Source organism: Alosa sapidissima, chromosome 11 (genome assembly GCF_018492685.1).
Source record: "Alosa sapidissima isolate fAloSap1 chromosome 11, fAloSap1.pri, whole genome shotgun sequence".
NCBI lineage: Eukaryota > Metazoa > Chordata > Actinopteri > Clupeiformes > Clupeidae > Alosa > Alosa sapidissima.
Window position 1 is genome coordinate 20,573,646 of NC_055967.1, and position 19,019 is coordinate 20,592,664.

General features: G+C 45.0%; 1 protein-coding gene across 1 annotated transcript; it reads right to left on the minus strand.

Moving 5' to 3' along the window:
- Positions 1-1,065: 1,065 nt before the first annotated feature.
- mlycd (malonyl-CoA decarboxylase) lies at positions 1,066-16,672 on the minus strand. The gene is made up of 5 exons (XM_042110612.1): positions 15,937-16,672; positions 10,021-10,133; positions 9,466-9,622; positions 7,012-7,164; positions 1,066-2,287 (listed from the first exon to the last, which is right to left on the minus strand). Exons 1-5 carry the CDS (start codon positions 16,558-16,560, stop codon positions 1,727-1,729), a joined length of 1,608 nt encoding a protein of 535 aa, XP_041966546.1. The 5' UTR covers positions 16,561-16,672; the 3' UTR covers positions 1,066-1,726.
- Between the last annotated feature and the right edge of the window lie 2,347 nt (positions 16,673-19,019).

The window sequence follows — 19,019 nt, forward strand, 5'->3', positions numbered from 1 at the left end:
AGCTGGGGACAGGTCCCCTCTCAAGGGCGAGCGTCTCTTCCAACACCCCCACCCCCACTCTTTGGCTCCTGACATCCTGCACAGCACAGCACAGTACTGCTCAGCTCAGCTCAGGTGAACATCATAAATGTATCACTTCATCTTAACTTTATTTCTCACCTCATTAGTTTCTAGGACACCAGGCACCTGGGGAATAACCAAAATAAAAGAGAGGAAATAAACCCCCTCAAAAAAAGTAGGAAGAGGGTGTCCTTTGAGACTCAAAACGCAATTTCACAGTCAACTTGAACTGATATATTTTACACAACAATACACTGAAAACAGTTCCCCACTCCCATTTGGAGGCAGTTCTCCTTCATAGTGCGCTAGGGACGAGCTTTTAAGAGAAGCCGGCGGTTTTTTGGCAGGGGGGCGAAAATGGATCTTTTTGAAACTCAATTGCAAATGCCATGTACCTCTTCGGGTCCCGACCCCTATAAAATCACTTACCTCGATTCACTTGACTTTTCCCAAATGTTATTACTGCACTTTAAGGCAGGGCTGCCTATATCCATCAAGCGGCAAGCAGCGCAGTGTTCTGCTGAGCGGCACTTCTTAACTTGTTGAGCTGTGGAGAAAAGGAATGGGCTGCCGCGCTAGGTAAAGGCCAATCTGTTTTATATGCTGCCCTCAATGTTGCCTGGCACCATTGGTTAGCACAAACATGCGTGCACACACACACACTCTCTCTCTATCTCTCTCTATCTCTCTCTCTCTCTCTTTCTTGTGGTGTTGTAAACAAGTGTTGTGTACAATCATTGACAACAAGTTGCACTTTGAACATCTGTAGATGTTCTTGTTTTTATTTATTTATTTTATTTACTTTTGTGTGTTGCGCTCTTAGAAAAAAATAAATATTTTGGGCATCATTGATTAATTGAGTTTTTGTGCTGTTGTGCAACACAATAAAGTACAATTTAAAATTCAAATTCTCCTTCTCTCTCTTTCTCTCATTTAGATTCATAGACACATAATCATACACACACTTTACAAACTTGGAATTGAATCAAGGCACTAACACAAATATGATATAAATATTAAAACATTTATTGTTATTAAGTATCATCATAAATTACCATTATTTTTCTTTCCTCATTATCTCCTCTGGCATCCTGCACACGAGGATGCAAAGGTTGATGGGATGTGATGCATGGTCTGCTTCATCCTATACACTGGGTGAGTGGGGCTCTGACAGCAGTTGAAATCCCGTGTCTTACTTTGAGAAGAGGCTGCCTAGGGTGCGAGGCAAGAACAAAACAAAACAAGAAAACCAGAGCAGCCTCGTTTCACTGAGTGCGTTAGGAAGCGGAGCAAAAGCAGCCTTCACATCACAGAACACAAACACCCAGGGGAGATGGGCACAGTCCTAACGTCAGTCAACACTCACTCCCGTGAGGGAGGCAGTGTATGGCACAATTCAGAGAGGCGTACGTCATCTATAAACCAACAGTGCAATTAGATTAATTATATGTGAATGTGTTTGACACTCTGTGTCTGCATATTTTTCTGTGTGTGTATGGATATGTGTTGGGTCTGGGGTATGTGTGTGTACTGTATGTGTGTCTATGGATATGTATTCGAATCTCAGTGTTTGGTGTACAAATCTGTGTGTGTGTGTGTGTGTGTGTGTGTGTGTGTGTGTGTGTGTGTGTGCGCATGCGCGCGCATGTGCATTTCTCAGCATTGCTCAGAGTTTGCTGTTCTGCTGGAACTGTGCCACCAATGCAAGCACCTGATCCGAGGCCGACACCGTTTTGTTCTGCAGGTAGGTGGCGCTGTTGGCTGCTGTCTCTGACAGGAAGTAGCGGTAGTTCACCATGATGCCACAGGAGTTGGCTAAGCCGCGCGGGCTGGCGTCGGCCTGCCAGTTCAGCCGCCACATGGTGGCGCCATTCTGCAGGTGGAAGTTGGCCACAGGGTTGATGGCGTAGCCGCGACGCTTCTCGCCGTACAGGTACCAGGCGCAGAGTCGCATCAGCGCCGGCTCCAGGGCGCGGGTCAGCCGCTCCGAGCGCGACCAGTCGCCGGTCGCCAGCAGCCGACGCAGGGCCTCCATCGCGGGGGGTCCGGGGCCCACGCCGGCCACCTCCTCCACCTCGCGCCACTCACACTCCGACAGCAGCTCGGTGACGCCGGCGCCGCCTCGGCCCTCCACCTTACGGCTGGGACCCAGCGTGCCCTGCAGCCAGGACGTGAAGCCCGGGATGGGAGACAGACTGGAGAACTGGGACATGTGTGGGAACTCACTCTGAAGAGGAGAGAGAGAGAGAGAGAGAAAGAGAGGAGTGAACCAATGGAGGTATAAGCATGGAGAGACAGAGAGAGAGAGAGAGAGAGGAGTGAGGACGGGGAGAGATGGAGTGAAGGGGGGTGAGAGAGGAAGAAAGAGAGATGGATACTGAGATGGAGGGTTGGAGAGATAAAGATGGAGATAGGGAGAGAGGGAGCCAAAGAGAGAGAAAGAGAGAAAGAAAGAGTGAGAGAACGAAAGAGAGGCCTTCACAACAAATGTGCTTGGTGAGGAACCTTGAGGACACCAGAAATGTGTGTGTGTGTGTGTGTGTGTGTGGTGTGTGTTAAACATTGACTGTTTAAAAGGAATGGCATGGGAGAAAAGGAGCTAACAGAGAGAGAAATGGATGACTAGAGGACTAGAAGATCAGGCTGGAAATGAGTCAGAGACGGAGAGGAGCAGGTGCACAACACACACACACACACACAGAAAGATGAGAGTGCGCACACACACACAAACATACACACAGGAGGCTAAGCTCTCATTAGAGCCCTGAGGGGGTGTGTTTTTCCACTTCTGCAGTAACCCAGAGAAACAGCTAAATAATAATAATAAAAAAATCCACAAATCCTCCATGGATCCATCCTGCATCCATGAAACCGTGCAGATAATATACCACTGCTTCACAGAAAGATAACATCTTCTGCTTCCATATTCTTTTCCTTCTTTCTTTTTCTGACACATTTTCTGATTCATTCTTCCACCACCCCACTTTCAACTTCTTGAACATGTCCCTTTCTACGCCTTCCTGGCCCTCTGCTCCCCCCTCCCTCCCTCTTTTCCTCCATTTCTCTCTCTTTCTCACTCTCTCTCTTTCCTTATGCCACCCCTTCTCTTCTGCTCCCTTTCTTCTTTCTTGATTTCTTACAGTAACCCCCTCCCCCTGCTCTCTCAGCGTCTGGAGTAGAGCCCACTTGTATTCCCCTCATCAGCGCTGGCTAATGGTGGACGTGAGGCCGTCCACGCTGCTTTGTTCTGAGCAAGGCGAGCTGGACGGCTCTGGACAGGCATCAGAGGAAAAGCCTTCTCTCGGCCCCCCCCAACAAACCAGACGTGTCCGGAGGGGCTTAGTCCAACTTTCATGCCCCAGCACTCCATCATTCTCTCTCTCTCTCTCTCTCTCTCTCTCTCTCTCTCTCACAGGGTGAGAGGGGGATCTGAGGATAGCCATGTCAGAAGGACGCTTCTCATTCATCAGTTCAATTTACTGTAAGGCCTTGGTCAGCAGGCTTAGCACAAGTCGTGGAGCTGAGAGACAGGAGAGAGAGAGGGGGATGGAGAGAGAGAGAAAGAGGGAGAGGGAGGGAGGGAGGGAGGGAAGGGAGAAGAAGACTAAAAAGCCCCCTTGAGTTTAATGCTGAAAGACAAGCGGACCCTCCTCCTTCCTCTTAAATCACAGCGTGACCTTTTTTTCACTTCTTCACTCGTTCCTCTTTCCTCTCATCCATCCATCACTGCTGTGGTCCCTCGGTGTGTCACCTTCACCCTTTACTTCTCTCGCTCCGCCCATCCCCCAAGCGCGCGCACACACACACACACACACACACACACACACACACACACACACTCACTCTCGTCTTTTTCACACTCTACTGACTCCACTTGCACTCTGTGACCTTGAACATCACACTATCTCCAGTGGCTGTCCGCTGAGGGATGGTGCTGAACTTTAGAGCAGAGGGGGCTCACTTCTCATCACCTTTCCAGCCTACAAACATCACTCGGAATGGGATACACTTGGTTTGTCTGACCGATAAAAACACACGTCAGTATAGGAAACACAATGGGAGACTTTTACCGGATATGACCAACAACAAGCTAAAACAACAGTCAGATATTATGTTCACCCTTAAAATATTACATTTCCATATATGATTATAGTAGCCACAACTACTCTGTAAACATGAACAGAAATGGGCATTATTAGGCATCCTGCGGACCCTACTCTAGAGGGAAATTAATGTAAACATCACCACAGACTTGATACAGGATAAAGCATTTGCAAAAGTAGGCTATTTGAATACAGCTATTTTTCCACTGCAAACCCCAGTGTCCATCCACTCATAAGCCCTGATGACTGACTCCCCCACAGCACACCCAACATCAGTCGACTCTCTCTACTCTTGTGGATTTTATATCAAGGGCGACATGGAGCACTAGTATCAATCCAGAATCAAAGTGCTGATCTTGGGGAAAAGAGACAGAGAGAGAGACAGAGAGAGAGAGAGAGAGAGAGAGAGAGAGAGAGAGAGAGAGAGAGAGAGAGAGAGAGAGAGAGAGAGAGACCAATCAGCAGTGAGGACAGTGAGTTTGCCTTCATGACAGAAGCCAGCCTGTGCCTGATCCCTGAATGGCGTCCATCAGGGAGGGAGTCCTCCATGCCCCTGAGAGTGAGCTCTTCTGTTGTGCTTTTCTTTTCATAAGTGGAAGCACAGCTCTCCAACACAGCAGCTTTTTTTTCCCCTCAAACCACTTTCTGTGTCCCCCAGACGCCTTGCGCTCTCGCGCTCTCTCGCTCTCTCTCTCGCTCACTCACTCACTAATAATGCCCCTCTGCTCTTCTCTCACAATAAGATTGGAGGTGACAGCTGCAATTTCATCATTTCATTTCTCTCTTCCCACATTATCCCTCTCCTTTACTCACTCTCTTTCTGTATTTGTCATCTTCACAACGCCTCCCAGCATTCCATTTTTTGTCCCCATCACTTACACACACACACACACACACACAGACACATAAACACACATACTCACAAACATACAGACTCACTGTCATTGGAGTCATCCAACAAGTATAGAGCATGTCAGTGCACTCCACTGGTGTTGTTATAAGACACCCTGATGAGTGGTGGGAACATCTACACAAAGCACATAGCTCCAGATTTGATTATCAATCCCAAAAAGCATACGCCACAAACAATTCTTAAGATAAAGAGAAAATAAATTATTCAATAATGACATATGATCAAATCTGTCTAACTGACATAAAAATCTGAACACCGCCACACATGGGGGCCACACACACACACACAGACACACACACACACACACACACACTCTTACATTTGTGATAACCGGAGCTGTCAGAGCAAGCCAAAATTAAGAGTAAACATTGGGCTTACATGCTAACCATCAGGAACACCAAAATACAACCGCTTACTGATCTTTTTAAAGAACAACATGAAGAAAGGAAGAAAGAATGAAAGAAAGAACAAAATAAAGACAGAAAGAAAGGGCCCATTTATTCTATACCATTCCCTCAGGATCCACCCAGCTCAGCCAGCGTTGAGCTCAGCACCAGAGCCGTGTTTGCACACCACTCTGAAGAGGGGCTGAGTGCACATAAGGAAATGCTACTGGGGGAGTTGGAGAAGGTCAGCTAAGAAAAGCAGGTGGATTGAGCAGACCCTTGCATGACCGACAACGGGATAAAACAAACTCTAGAGCAGATAACACCAGCTGGCCGCTGCTCAACAGCACACACACACACACACACACACACACACACACACACACACACAATTTGGGGCTAACAGAATTCCCATCACTAAGCATTACCCGACAAAACTAGCATTTGCAAACTTAACAAGGCCAGGAAAGGCCGGTGGGGATACAGTTAAACTATCCGCCCAGGAAAAGACCCTGCAGACCTTTGGCTGTTGAGGAAAAATCAGTGTGGAGAGAGCTGGCTTGAGAGCCAGTTTTGGTGCACTCTCTGGCAATAGACTGAAATGAAGGGAGACGGGGGAGGAGAGGAAAGACAGAGATAAAGAGAGAAAGATAGAGCGAGAGAAGGAAGTGCTGGTGGGCTGAAGGCCTTCTGGCCTGAGTGGGTGAGTGAGTGTGCACCCCTGTTCTCTTACCCGCTAGCCAGCACAGGCGAGTGGCAGATCAGCTTCTGCGTTGGCTGTGTACAAGGGCCCTGAGGACACTGAGACGGGCCCACACACACACACACACACACACACACACACACACACACACACATACGTACGCACACATACACACGCACACATACACACGAACACACACACACAAGCAGCAGCTGGACATCCCTGGAGCTTTTGTGATGGTAATGATGGTAGGGGTCTGTTAAGGGCAATGAGTTCTATTCTTTTTCTTTCCTTTCCTGTCTCTCTCTCTTACTAATACACACACACACACAGGCACACACGCGCACACACACGCACACACACGCAAAACACTTAGGGCTTCTTAGCATCACTGGACATCACTGGACTGGGACGTAACAATCACCTCCATCACCTTGGAGTTGTCTGTGCGGAGAGGCTGAGAGAGTCAAAGACAGACAGGCGGGAGGGTGGGGGGCAAACAAATACACCAAAGAGACACAGATGAAGAGAGAAAGATGAACAAATAAATAAAAAAATGAGAAAGAGGGAGGGAGGCAGAGTGTGTGTATTACGGTGCAAATATGTAAAAAGTTAAGGGAGTGGGATGTGACAGGGACCCGCAACACTGGGTCAATTTGTTTCTCATGTGGTCATGCCCCCACAGCTCCATCACTGTCTCCAATGTGTGAGTTGGTGTATTGCACAGAAGGAGAGAGTAGAGTGTATGTGTATTTCAACGGTATCACGGTGTAATGTCACTGTGTGAGTTGGTGTATTGCAAGTAGGTGTGCAGTGGCAGCAGTGCTGGATTCTTAGCCCCCTCACCTGTAGCTCGCGCACCACCCTCTTGATGAGGTAGTTGCCCAGCTCCACGCCCTGCAGGCCAGGCTGGGTGGAGGAGATGGAGTAGAAGATGGCGGCATGGATCTTACTCGCGTCCTCCTCAGCATCCACCGTGGCCAAATCTCGCACTATAGACTAAGGAAGAGGAGGAAGAGGGGGAGGTAGAGGAGGAGAAGAGTGTAACAATCTGCTTGTGAGTTTTAGATTGTTAACAAAATATCACGGGATTCATGGACTGAGTTACAACTAATGAATTTGCTTCTTTTAAATTAATTCAGGAAGACACAGGGATTGCAATAGATCTTAAGGTGACATATATTTCCCAGACACACGATATCACATATACACCAACAAACAGTATTAATCGCACAACATCTAGCAAATTGTGCTGCCGGTTTAAATGTCTATGCGCGCAGGCCACGCGCCTTCGCCAGCACGGTCTCAAAGTCTCTCAAACTCCACAGCAAAGCACACGACACAAACGAAACAGTCTTGATAATCCAAGGAAAAAGGGAAACAAAGTAATCCACAACGTTGGCGCCCAAAAGGAAAAAGTAGAAAATTAACCCCAGCGATAGAAAACAAAAAAAAGGATCCTTCTCACCGGTATCGGATGTTTTTATCCACCACGAAGGCGGTTGGATTCTCTTTGAACAGACCCGGGTCGTAAGTAAGGAAGCAATGTCCGATAAACTTTCTTCCGTGTAAGCTTAATTGTAACAGGTCTCTCGTAGGCTCCCTGCGTAAATTTCAAGCTCCTGGTTAGCGCACTTCCTCGGATTTTATTCTCTTCAAATTGGCGCGTCATTCTCCTGACAAAACATTCCTAGTCAGCTGACGGGGTTTGACAGGTCGTCCTCGTCAGCTGATCTAGCCCAACCACATAAACAAAGTCACGTTGATCAGTTTAAATGACCGTGGTGCGCTACAGAGATCCAGGTAATGCATAAGAATTGTCCTTTTAAGCTAGTAGACATTTCATAATTCCCATGCATACAAAATAAATATAATCATAAACTTATGTGGTGATGCCACAAGAGGAGCGGGAAAAAGGAAGGAAGGAGGAAGAGAAAGCAGAAAGGAGGAAGGACAGAATCAAAAAAAACTTTCTACAACTGATTGGAAATGGAAATGGAAGCAGAAATCATTCACAGTCTTGTCCTAGAGGACATGGCAATTGGCACTGGGTACACTGCGCTGAAATCCTCAGCAGCTTGAGGCGTCTTCCTTGCAGGCAGCTGAACACATCCTCCACACGGAATAACAACTCTCAAAGGGGATTTCTTTTCATGTGCTTACATGTCTTGGCAATGCTGTGAGCCACAAAAAAAGTCCTTAGCACCTAATGATAGTAAAGTGGCGCAGCAGGGCTTGTATACTTGCAGTACACTGCCCCCCCCCCCCCCTCCCCTACATACACAGCACATTATTTCATCAGGAAGCTTCTCCAACACACATCCCCAACATACTTACAGCACACTGTTGCCCCCCCCCCCCCCCCCGCCCACACACACACATCTTCATCACTCACATACATCATACATACAGTACTCTGCTTGCAATAGTAAGTCCCTTCACCATACTTGCAGTACACTGCCCCCCCCCCCCCCTCTCCAACACACATATTGCACACTGCCCTCTCCCCACATACACAGCACACTATCACATCTCCCCTGTCATCCCCCAACACACACACCAAGACCCCTGGCAGTTGGGTTAGCCCCTTGAGCCGTGGTTCTGCCCAAGGTTTCTTCCTTGGTAAGGGAGTTTTTCCTTGCCCCTGTTGCTCTTGGGTGCTCCTTGTTGGTGCTCCTTGTTGGTGCTCCTTGTTGGTGCCCCCTCCCCCTCCCCCCCCAATTCCAATCCTCCCTCACCTTTCTTATGCAGCCCTTGCCACTTAATCTACTAAACCCCTCTTCTACTGCACTTTTTACCCCCCCCCCCCCCCCCCCACTTTGCACAAATAGGCTGACACCAGACATAATTTCACTGCATTTCTTACTTCCAGTAACTATATGCATGTGACAATAAACTTCCTTGTATCCTTGTACTGCAATACAACATTTTGTATTCTGTAAGTCCACTCAAAAGGAAGTAGTCTAATATTGCATAATAGTTCAAGTTTCTCTCACCGCTAACTTAAGTAGTCTTGGTAAGTTCGAGAACGAATTTTGAACACAGACACTTAAATAAAGTAAATGGATGGGGAGGAATGGTGAGAGGATGAGCAGAGAAAGGGAAAAGGTGCCAGGATGGGTTTTTTTCGAAACATTTTCTAATGGCCCTGATACAGACCAGAAGTGGTTGGAAAACATTTTGGCCGATTTATATATATGTATATATAGATTATATAGATTCAGCCATTATAGTCTTAATTATGTGTTCTTCCATGCGGTCGCTATCTGGAGGGTCTGGTCTCCTGCCCTGGTTCGATACCTGGATGTTGTTGGAGATCTCCTCCGTGAGGGCCACGTGCAGCACCACCAGAGGCTCCCCGGGCATGGAGGCGTGGGTGAAGGCGTAGCAGCGGCGGTAAGGCCCTACCCTGCGCTGAATGTCCATCCAGTTACGCACCGGATGCACGGCCTCATACCTTCAGCATACAAAACACACACACACACACATTAGAGTTTGTTTTTCATGTATAAAGGTGTAAGAAAGGATGCAAGTTGGATCTTGGCTGAGAGTGTGATGTTCATGTAAGAGAGGACAACACTGTGTAGTGTGTCTCACACCTGAAGACAAAAGCTACTAGCAGATTTCGGGTTTTCAATTTCCTTAACAGCATATTTGTCTCCAATGCATGAGGTTGCTGGTTTGGCCCTCATGCTTCATATAGTACACACGTGTTTGAGTGCAAGTTGCTACTTTTCCTGCTGCATGTCTACCACATGTATGATGAGTCTGATAGTGGTGTGTGTGTGTGTGTGTGTGTGTGTGTGTGTGTGTGTGTGTGTGTGTGTGTGTGTGTGTGTTAGAGTGACCCCTCACTGGCTGATCTTCTGCAGGAGCGCACACGGTGACTGCCACGTGATCCTCTCCAGCTTCAGGAGTCCGACGGAGAACCACTCTGACAGAAGCCCCTTCAGTGCGCCATTCAAGTCCTGCAGGGGGCGACACCCACACAAGAGACATCAAGAACAAACAAACCAAATAACACACGCTATGTTCTTTCAGCAGCAGCAACTACAACAAATGCAGAACCAAAAGAATGACTGAAAGGCACATAAAACAGCACAGGATAAAACACTTCAATTGGTGGCCAGCCCACAAGCACAGCTTTTATCTTATTAGAGAATGTGCCACTTCATTTAATAATTTCAGACCTAAAGCAGGACTAAGGGAAGGTAAACAGTCCTCTTAAGGAGGACGGATTATTTATAGGCGAGTGTTTGGGCAAGGCTTTATTTGTCCATTTATTTATTTATTTACACTCCCACCAAATATTGCGCTCTCTGCTATCGGTGAGTGGCATTTTAATGCCTTATAAGCCTCTTATTGCTTTCCAGTTCCTTGCCGTTTTGTGTAGGTGTTTTGTCGGCATTTCTGGATGCAGGTGTGTAGTTGGGCTCCTCTGAGTGGTGTGTGTGTGTGTGTGTGTGTGTGTGTGTGTGTGCTCTTTTTGATGTGGAGTGTGTGCAATTATGTCTGATCTCTGTACAACAGGTAAGCGCCTGCTCTCATGTGTGAATGTGTGCTTGCTTCTAGGTGTGTGCGGTGCGCACACATATGCATATGTCTGTGTGTGTGTGTGTTTATTTGCTAGCTGATTTAATCAGTGCTGAGGCAGAGCGTCCTCCTCCACCTGAACGCTGTAGACTACAGCAATAAGCGCAGTGCCATTTCAAAAACACATCGCACCACCCAGCCTGACACACACTGCCCTCATAAACACAGAGCGCCCAGACCAAACAAACAAGCGAGGCAGACGTGCTCTCGCTTTGGAAAACAAGCTATATAACATACACCATACACACACATACTAAAAATAAACACACACACACACACACACTCACACTCACACTCACACACACAGAGGAAGTTTGTTCCAGTGCTCCTTTCCTTCTTTTTTGTGGAGCTGTTAAACTAGCTTGCCTCACCCAGCAAGGACACGTCGACCTGTCGTCAAGAGCCCAACTCAACTCCAAATCCCCCACGGCTGGCTCTCAGCCAAGCCCAGCCCAGCACAACAAAACACAACATGGCCCAGCCCCGCACAACACAACACAATACGCCCCAGCCCCACACAACACAACACGGCCCGGCCCAGTCCAGCCCAGCGCTGGGTCTTCTGGTTCCCCTGCTCCCCTTGACAGGCAGCTCCTGCATCCAGCCCCACTCTCCTGACAGGCCCCCCTCTTACTAACACCATGTACCTGTGAGCCCGGCCATAAATCATTTCCCCACCGCTGGAACCGATTAATCCCCTGTAATTCACCTAATGTAACGCTGATGCATTGCTACGACTGGATCCCACGCCTCGTGTTAAACTTCAGGGCAACTGACAGCACTTAAAAATTCTGCGCCCGTACACATTTTTTTCTCTCTCTCTCCTCTCCTCCTGCTGTTTGCTTATACGGCTGAATTTCTTGCCGGGATGGCGCGGACGTAAGGTACCATCACCTCAGGGCGAAGCGGGAGAAAATATATATATATATATATATATATATATATACACAGAAAAACTGCTCTGCTTTCAAATTTGTTTTAAAATGTTGAGTCTGTGAGAGTTAGTGTGAGATGAGAGTCTCTGTGAATTTATGTGAATGTGTCCGTGTGTGTGTGTGTGTGTGTGCCTGTGTGTGCGTGTGTGTGTTGAAACACATGATGAAACAGCAAGGAGCAGAAGAACAGAAGAATATGTATGTGTGTGCTCCTCTGTGCTAAGGAGGTGAATAATGACTCGCAGCAGATAAATCAACACCGAAGGCTTGCCAGTGATGATGACGAGCAAACACCAAAGCCCTGGCCAACACCGAGCGAATGGAACCCCTCCGCCAGATAACGCACCGTGTCCACACATAAAAGCCTCTGGGCCAGAGGCACCTCGCTCGGTGGCGCTCACGCACGTAGCAAAGGAACGAGGGCGGCCGCTGCCGTTTCAGCTCTCACGGCTGATCAAAAGCTTTGAGACGCAGGCGTTGGGGTCGTCTCTGAGCTGAGAGGTTTGGGGCTGGGGTAGGTGATCAACATGTGAAAGAATCAAAGGGCCGGTAGATTAAAGTGTAACAGGCAACCCCCTTTGAGCCTTGGGCATGGGTAGGAGGAGAATAAAAAGATTTGAAAATTAAATAAAAATCACATATTCATTTTCTCCCTCTAGGAATGCATTTCAGGGAAGGACATTTCATCACCTGACAATCGGTCATGCTACTTACAACACTGCCCTACAGAGAAGAGGCCCATTTACCTTTAGGCTAATTAAAAACAATTAAAACTCCCTCACAAGCTAGCATATTTTTTTCCCTGAGCGCCGCTGTAGCAGGCAGCTCACTGCTCCGAGTTAGTGTGTGCTTCACCTCACTGTGTGTTCACCGTGTGCTGTGTGTGTTTCACTAATTCACGGATTGGGATAAATGCAGAGGCCAAATTTCCCTCACGGGATACTTATACTTACTTACTTATCAGGTTCATAATGGCCTACTACATCATGGTAATTCCTATGCTCCACCTACAGCTTAAACTTTGCTAAAACACTGAGTGTATGAAGAAAGGGTCTGAACTGTCAGGAATCATCAGGGTGCACTCTTTCAGACACAAGCAGATTTTCAAGCCAAAGACTCTGGGAACAGTTGATGTGTTAAAGAGCTTAAGCATCCCCTCAGATCCACTACAAGAGGAAAAACGACACAAAAATGCAGTAGAGTGAAGAAAAGCTAAATGGAAAGAAGAACAAATCGATCCACAAACTAAAGGATCAATATGACGGTGAAGCGCGAACTGACAGGCTGGCATGCATTTATTTCAGCCTTGAACGAAGCAGATGGGCCTTACCCTCCGTATTTTTTCAGTAGCCACTCACAGTCGTACTATCACACTACAGTCGCATTACCCCTTTTCCTTTCAATATATGTGTGTCACTTCCCATCATATCATTCACAATTCCTTTTTTAAATTAGGCCTTTTCACACCGATTCTCCTGTTGCTGACTACGAGGATATGGTGTGTGTCTGAGGTGTGAAGTTTGCAGCACTGAGTACCGTCATCTCAGATATGCAAAACCGTTTCATATATGCAATATTTAGAACATGCTGTGGCTCCCTCTACCTTACATCTATTAGAAAACTGACGCCAGAACAGATTTCTAACAGAGAAAAAAATGATGTTGATATAGATTTGGCCTTGTACTAATTTACTTTTAGAGGACACTAGTTCAGACTGCTCTCTATGACAATGAGCCGATGTCCCATCTCTTTGCCCTCTCTGTCCTAAACTGACTAAATGCACAGTGAATTCACATAATTAGCAGACAGTTCTTGGTAACTCTGATACTCTGTACACAATCGTTATCCCTCCACTATGTTCAACTGCAGTATGTTTACGAACACTGTATTATGTGTACGAAGGCAAGAGCATCTATATCTTTAATGGTTCCTGATTGGTTATACCAGTGCTGATATATTTAGTAACTAATTACAGAGCTGAGAGTACAGACGGGATTTAGCTCACAGCATCTACTTCAATATCAGCTATGGGGAATGTTATGTCAGACAGGACAGCTGAAAATCTACAGAAATATTGTATTGTATATATAAGTATTGTTTAAACTTACATAACTTAAGATTCTGTGATTTCTGTGATTTGTAAACTGAAAGATTTAACTTGAAAAAGAACAGCAACTAGTGAGAGACAGCCCTTGTACTACAAATCAAGCCTACTTCAATGTCCACATACACATTAATGCATACCTGTGGTATATGAGTGTAAACAGATATACTCAGATTTTTTCCAGACAGCTTATTTATAAAGATAAATAAAATATTTGAATGTCTTAAAACTAGGGCTGTCAAAATAACTGATTAATTTATTTGAGAAAAAATAACTGATTAAAAAAAATAACGCAGATTAATCGATTCTGTATGACCTTTGACCCCGAGCTGTTGTAGTCAGTAACCATTAGACTGTAAAATGAAGGAGAGAGAAGAAAATGTGCTGCCTATCTCAGTGGTTTTCAAAGTGGGGGCCGGGGCCCCCTGGGGGGCCGCAAGGGGGTGCCAGGGGGGCCTCAGCAAGTTGGAAAGAAAAATAAAAGCAACAAATAAATACATTTTAAAAAATGTAAATATACCCATTACTATGAGGGTTGTTATACAATGCCATTATAATAATTTGTCGCATATCTGAACATTATTTTCCATGATAATGACTGGGAATAATAGTAGAGTGATAGCTCTTATATAGCAGAAAGCCCCAAATGTAATTTTACACACTGTATGCTCCATCACAAAGTGCTTGTGGCTAAAATAATTATTAGGATTAGCTTAATGTATTTTTAAATTTGCCGTAGTATTGTCGATAGGTTTAATAGCACATCAAGGGGTCCTTGGCCAGAACCTAGTGGTATTTGGGGGGCCTTGTTGTGGAATAATAAAAGAGTTTTTGAACTTTAATGTCACTAATGCTGATTATTCAATGATTGATTTGAATTTAAATATTTAAAATACTTTCACAGCAAAAATCATATATGCGATTAATTTAGATTAATTAATCACAGAGCATGTAATTAATTAGATTTTTTTTTTTTAATCGATTGACAGCCCTACTTAAAACATATAGGCCTAGTCTATCTAGGCTTTCAAAATCATGTGGGCTACTGCGAGTCATTCCATGCACTGCAAAATGCACATCCTCATTGCATAGCCTGACTCCTATTTCAAACCATACCCAATTATGGCAAAATTGAATATAGAAAATGTAATCTATCTAGTCACACCAAACTCAATAAAGCAAATAGAAATGCAATGCCCCAGGCACTCTGTACTGACGAGATATTAGGTCTGAGGGGCATGGGGGCGACAGGTGCCCAAATACGTGCTCTCCGAGGGGGATGAACGGAGATATTATATGGGGGAAAAGAGCTGGAGCAGCAGGATGTAAACTAATAGATTCCTCCTCCATGTCGCTACTAATCTATAAAGAGGCCAAAAAATAACTGCAGGCGGAGAACCTGGGGGAAATACAGTATGTGACGCTGAGCAAGCGCCTCTTAATTGATGACCAATTAGATTTTCAGACTAAAGCAATACCTGCGCCCATGCCTCTGCCACTCTATTACTGCAGTGTTCTAAACCAACACCACCAGAGATGGTGCAGAACTTCAGCAGTGCTCTAAAGCCATGTGGACCAAATAAATACATGCCTTAATAAACACCATACAGTCAGGACTGTTAGCAAATGTTGCACATTTACAGTGATCTGGCATATGGGAGCGAACAAAACTACCTCTGCAATATCTTAATCAAAAAAAGCCCTCAATGAATGTGTTATTTGTCAATACAGTGAACAGAGGAAAATGAATAGAACTTAACAAATAGCATAAGCTACATGGATAAGAGACATCTTTTATATCAATTGAAACTATAAAAAGACCAGTGTCTCTGTGAGGTCACACACAGTGAGAAGTAGGCCAAAGGTTGTTGTGTCTATTTTGAACAGCAGGGCTGCAATTTCAAATGCATCAGATATTAACTGTTTAAAAATTACTTGTACATTACAGGTCTCCATGTTTGTAATAGCCTCCCTTATGTACTCGAATCAGGGGAGCTGCACTCATATTTGTAATGCTGGTTGAGATTAATTACTTATTAAACTATTTCCAGTGTTGGTTTAGTCTTATTACAAAACGCGAAAGCCATCAAATATGACTATCGAGGGCCACCGTACAGCAATGAACATAACACTATTTACCCTCAAATGTGGACTGTCGCTAGCTTTGGACGATGTTATTTGGATCACATCTGCTCGGAAGTCGACTAAAAACTTCACCCCACCCCCGATCCTACTTATGTGACTTAGTAATTGTCGGTACCGGGGAGTCAGACTGTAACGTAACCGGTCCTCCACTTGTAGTATAGTTGCTACGTCCCTTAGCTGCGTCTCAAGCAGTTTCGCTGCCAGCTCTGAAACGCTTTTGTGGTCCACTCCATATTCTTCTGACAGTCTTTCCAAAAACTCTACTCTCTGTTCCGTCTCTAAACTTCGGTAGAAATTCATAAATTCCACAGAATGTGATTCCGGGGGTGGTGGGAACTTGTCTCTGGTCTCATATGAGGGTAAAGGTGCAACAGTCTTTCGCAGTATTTCGTCCATATTTCTGACGAGGCCGTGGGATATGGTGGAAAACCATAGACGTGATGTTTGACAGTTCCCAACTGCGAATTTACAAACTAATTCTGATAATGCTCGATGTCGCCAGACGCTGTTACAGCTGCGAAGTGGTCTTACTAAATACAGGGATATCATCGCACACTTCGAAAGTCTACTTCTACACAAAAATAAACCTGTCACTTGCGTGTGCGCGGCCACAGACATTAACACGAGTTATGAGCATTCGTTTCCGGTACATTCTTAAAGTGGCAGCAGCTTAATATCTAACTAATACGTAATAAACCCTAGAGAACATATGCTATATTTGTATTCATTTATGTATGTACCTTACGCTACATGCAGTAGTTAGGAAGAGACCAATATATAGAAGACTACTAATCCATCTTTACCCAACCACCATAGACCATCATACCCTATTCTTGGATTGATGCTATTTGACCTTTGCCTCAGATCGCTGATACAGGATAATGTTACATGACTAGTTGACATTTTAAACACACACACACAGGGTCAAATAGTTCATAAAGGAATACATCTAAAACATTTATACTCTTAATTCGTGTCTGATCATTTTATAATAATGATCAGTAATGTTACAAATTACAAACAATACTGAACATTCATTGAAATGCCAACATGTCATGCAGGTCATGATTAAGTAGGCTAATGCAAAATGCATGTGTAAATCATTGAATATATGTGGATAGTAAACACATTTACACATATTTTAGATAGATAGATTGATAGATACAATTCACATAGGCTACCTCTTGGGTGTAGAAATGATCAAAGGCACTTAATTTGATATGCAACTAATTTTATTCCTTATTGACACTGCCAGTGGTGTGCAGACTTCTTGAAAAACTTCTTGTTTTCTTTTTCTTGAAAGAAAACAAAAACGGCACTTATGTCACAACATGGGGTCCCAACCTCACCCAGAAGGTTATGATATGTCAAGCATGAGCCTGAAATGAGGGCCCACTTCAGAAAGATGGCAACTCAGCTAAGCTAGGGGGGTCCCCATGATGAATTCTGGCGGGTTTTGTGGAAAGAAATGGACAGATTGAGATTTACAAATATGACATAACCATCAACATATTTAAGGCATCTTGCTATGAAAAAAAAATATTCCAATTAAGCATGATTATCACATCAGGAACAGTGTTATTTGACTGAGGGACCTCATTCAGATATCAGGGGTGAATAACATAGCCCATGTGATTGAAGGGACCCTATAGTATAAGTATATACTCTTTTGATCCCGTGAGGGAAATTTGGACTCTGCATTTAATCCCTGAATTAGTGAAACACACTCAGCACACAGTGAGGTGAAGCACACACTAATCCCAACGCAGTGAGCTGCCTGCTACAGCGGCGCTCTGGGAGCAGTGAGGGGTTAGGAGCTGCAACCCTCCGGTTACAAGTCCGACGTGCTAACCAGTAGGCCACAGCTGCCCCCATATCACACAACCCATGTTAGAGACCGGTATAGTCCTCCTACATTATTATTTAGACAGATCATCATGGTCTCACTTTCTTTCCCGTTGTGAGATAGGGGTGAGGGTCTGCAGTGACATGCTTGTGTTATTATTATATGTAACACCGAATGCCCTGGCCTAAAGTGGCAATTGAAAATGAAAATATGAACAGTGCAGATGATAACATCAAAATGTCAGCAATATATTAGCCTAACTGATCCTTGCAGAAATACAGAAGTATTTGGTGGCAACCTAGACTCACTTCATGGCACTGACTTTGGGAAAACTTTCCCTAGAGGGCATGGTAAGGAAGACTGTAGGTCACTACACCTAATTTCACTGGGATTTGTTTCTTTCCATTGCAAGGGCACATAGTGCCGCAGTGCTCTCTAAGAGGGCACTTAATTATTTTTTCCATCAGAAAGGCACCTGTAGGGAACCTCAAGTTTATCCCATTGTAAGGGCACCTACCACATATTTTCCATGGCAGGGACATTATAGAAAACATCCCTAAATTGATGCAAGTAGGGACGCCCTTTACTTCACTGCATCATATTTTATCCACTACAGGAGCACCTATGTTGGCACTTCTTTCAAGTAGTACAAATTATAGGGTTGCATTCCACTGCATCCTGTATTGGAAATGACACCCTTTGGAACATTGTCGTGTAGGGGCGAGAGCACTCCACTGATGTCCACTGTTCTGATCAGTGGGGCACTCCACAATGGCACCTTTTTTCCAATGGAAGGGTACACATACGGAATGGCAGGCCATTTTATGGGGCACCTAGGGTGTTGCATTACGTTTACAACACCAGTGGGCACTGGTCTTTACACAAATAAATGAATCACTCAACAATTTGTCTTGAAGCTACCAGGACTAATCATTTGTCAAAAACGGACCGAATCTAGCCTTGGAATACCCATACGAACATGGCAAATTTGCTCTGCAGGTCCTTCTGGCCAATATCCCTAAAACATGCCACGCAAATACAATTACTAATCGGAATTTATTTGGAATTGAGTAAACAACTGCATTTAAAACCGACGTTTACGATATTGCTACAATTCTGAAACGATTTGGTAAGAGTTTAATGCACCAATTTAAGTTTAATTTCAGTGCTAGTTACGCCCCCTGGAAGTCTTTTTTTTTTTCAGACCCACTCAATTACATGAGAAGGTCTG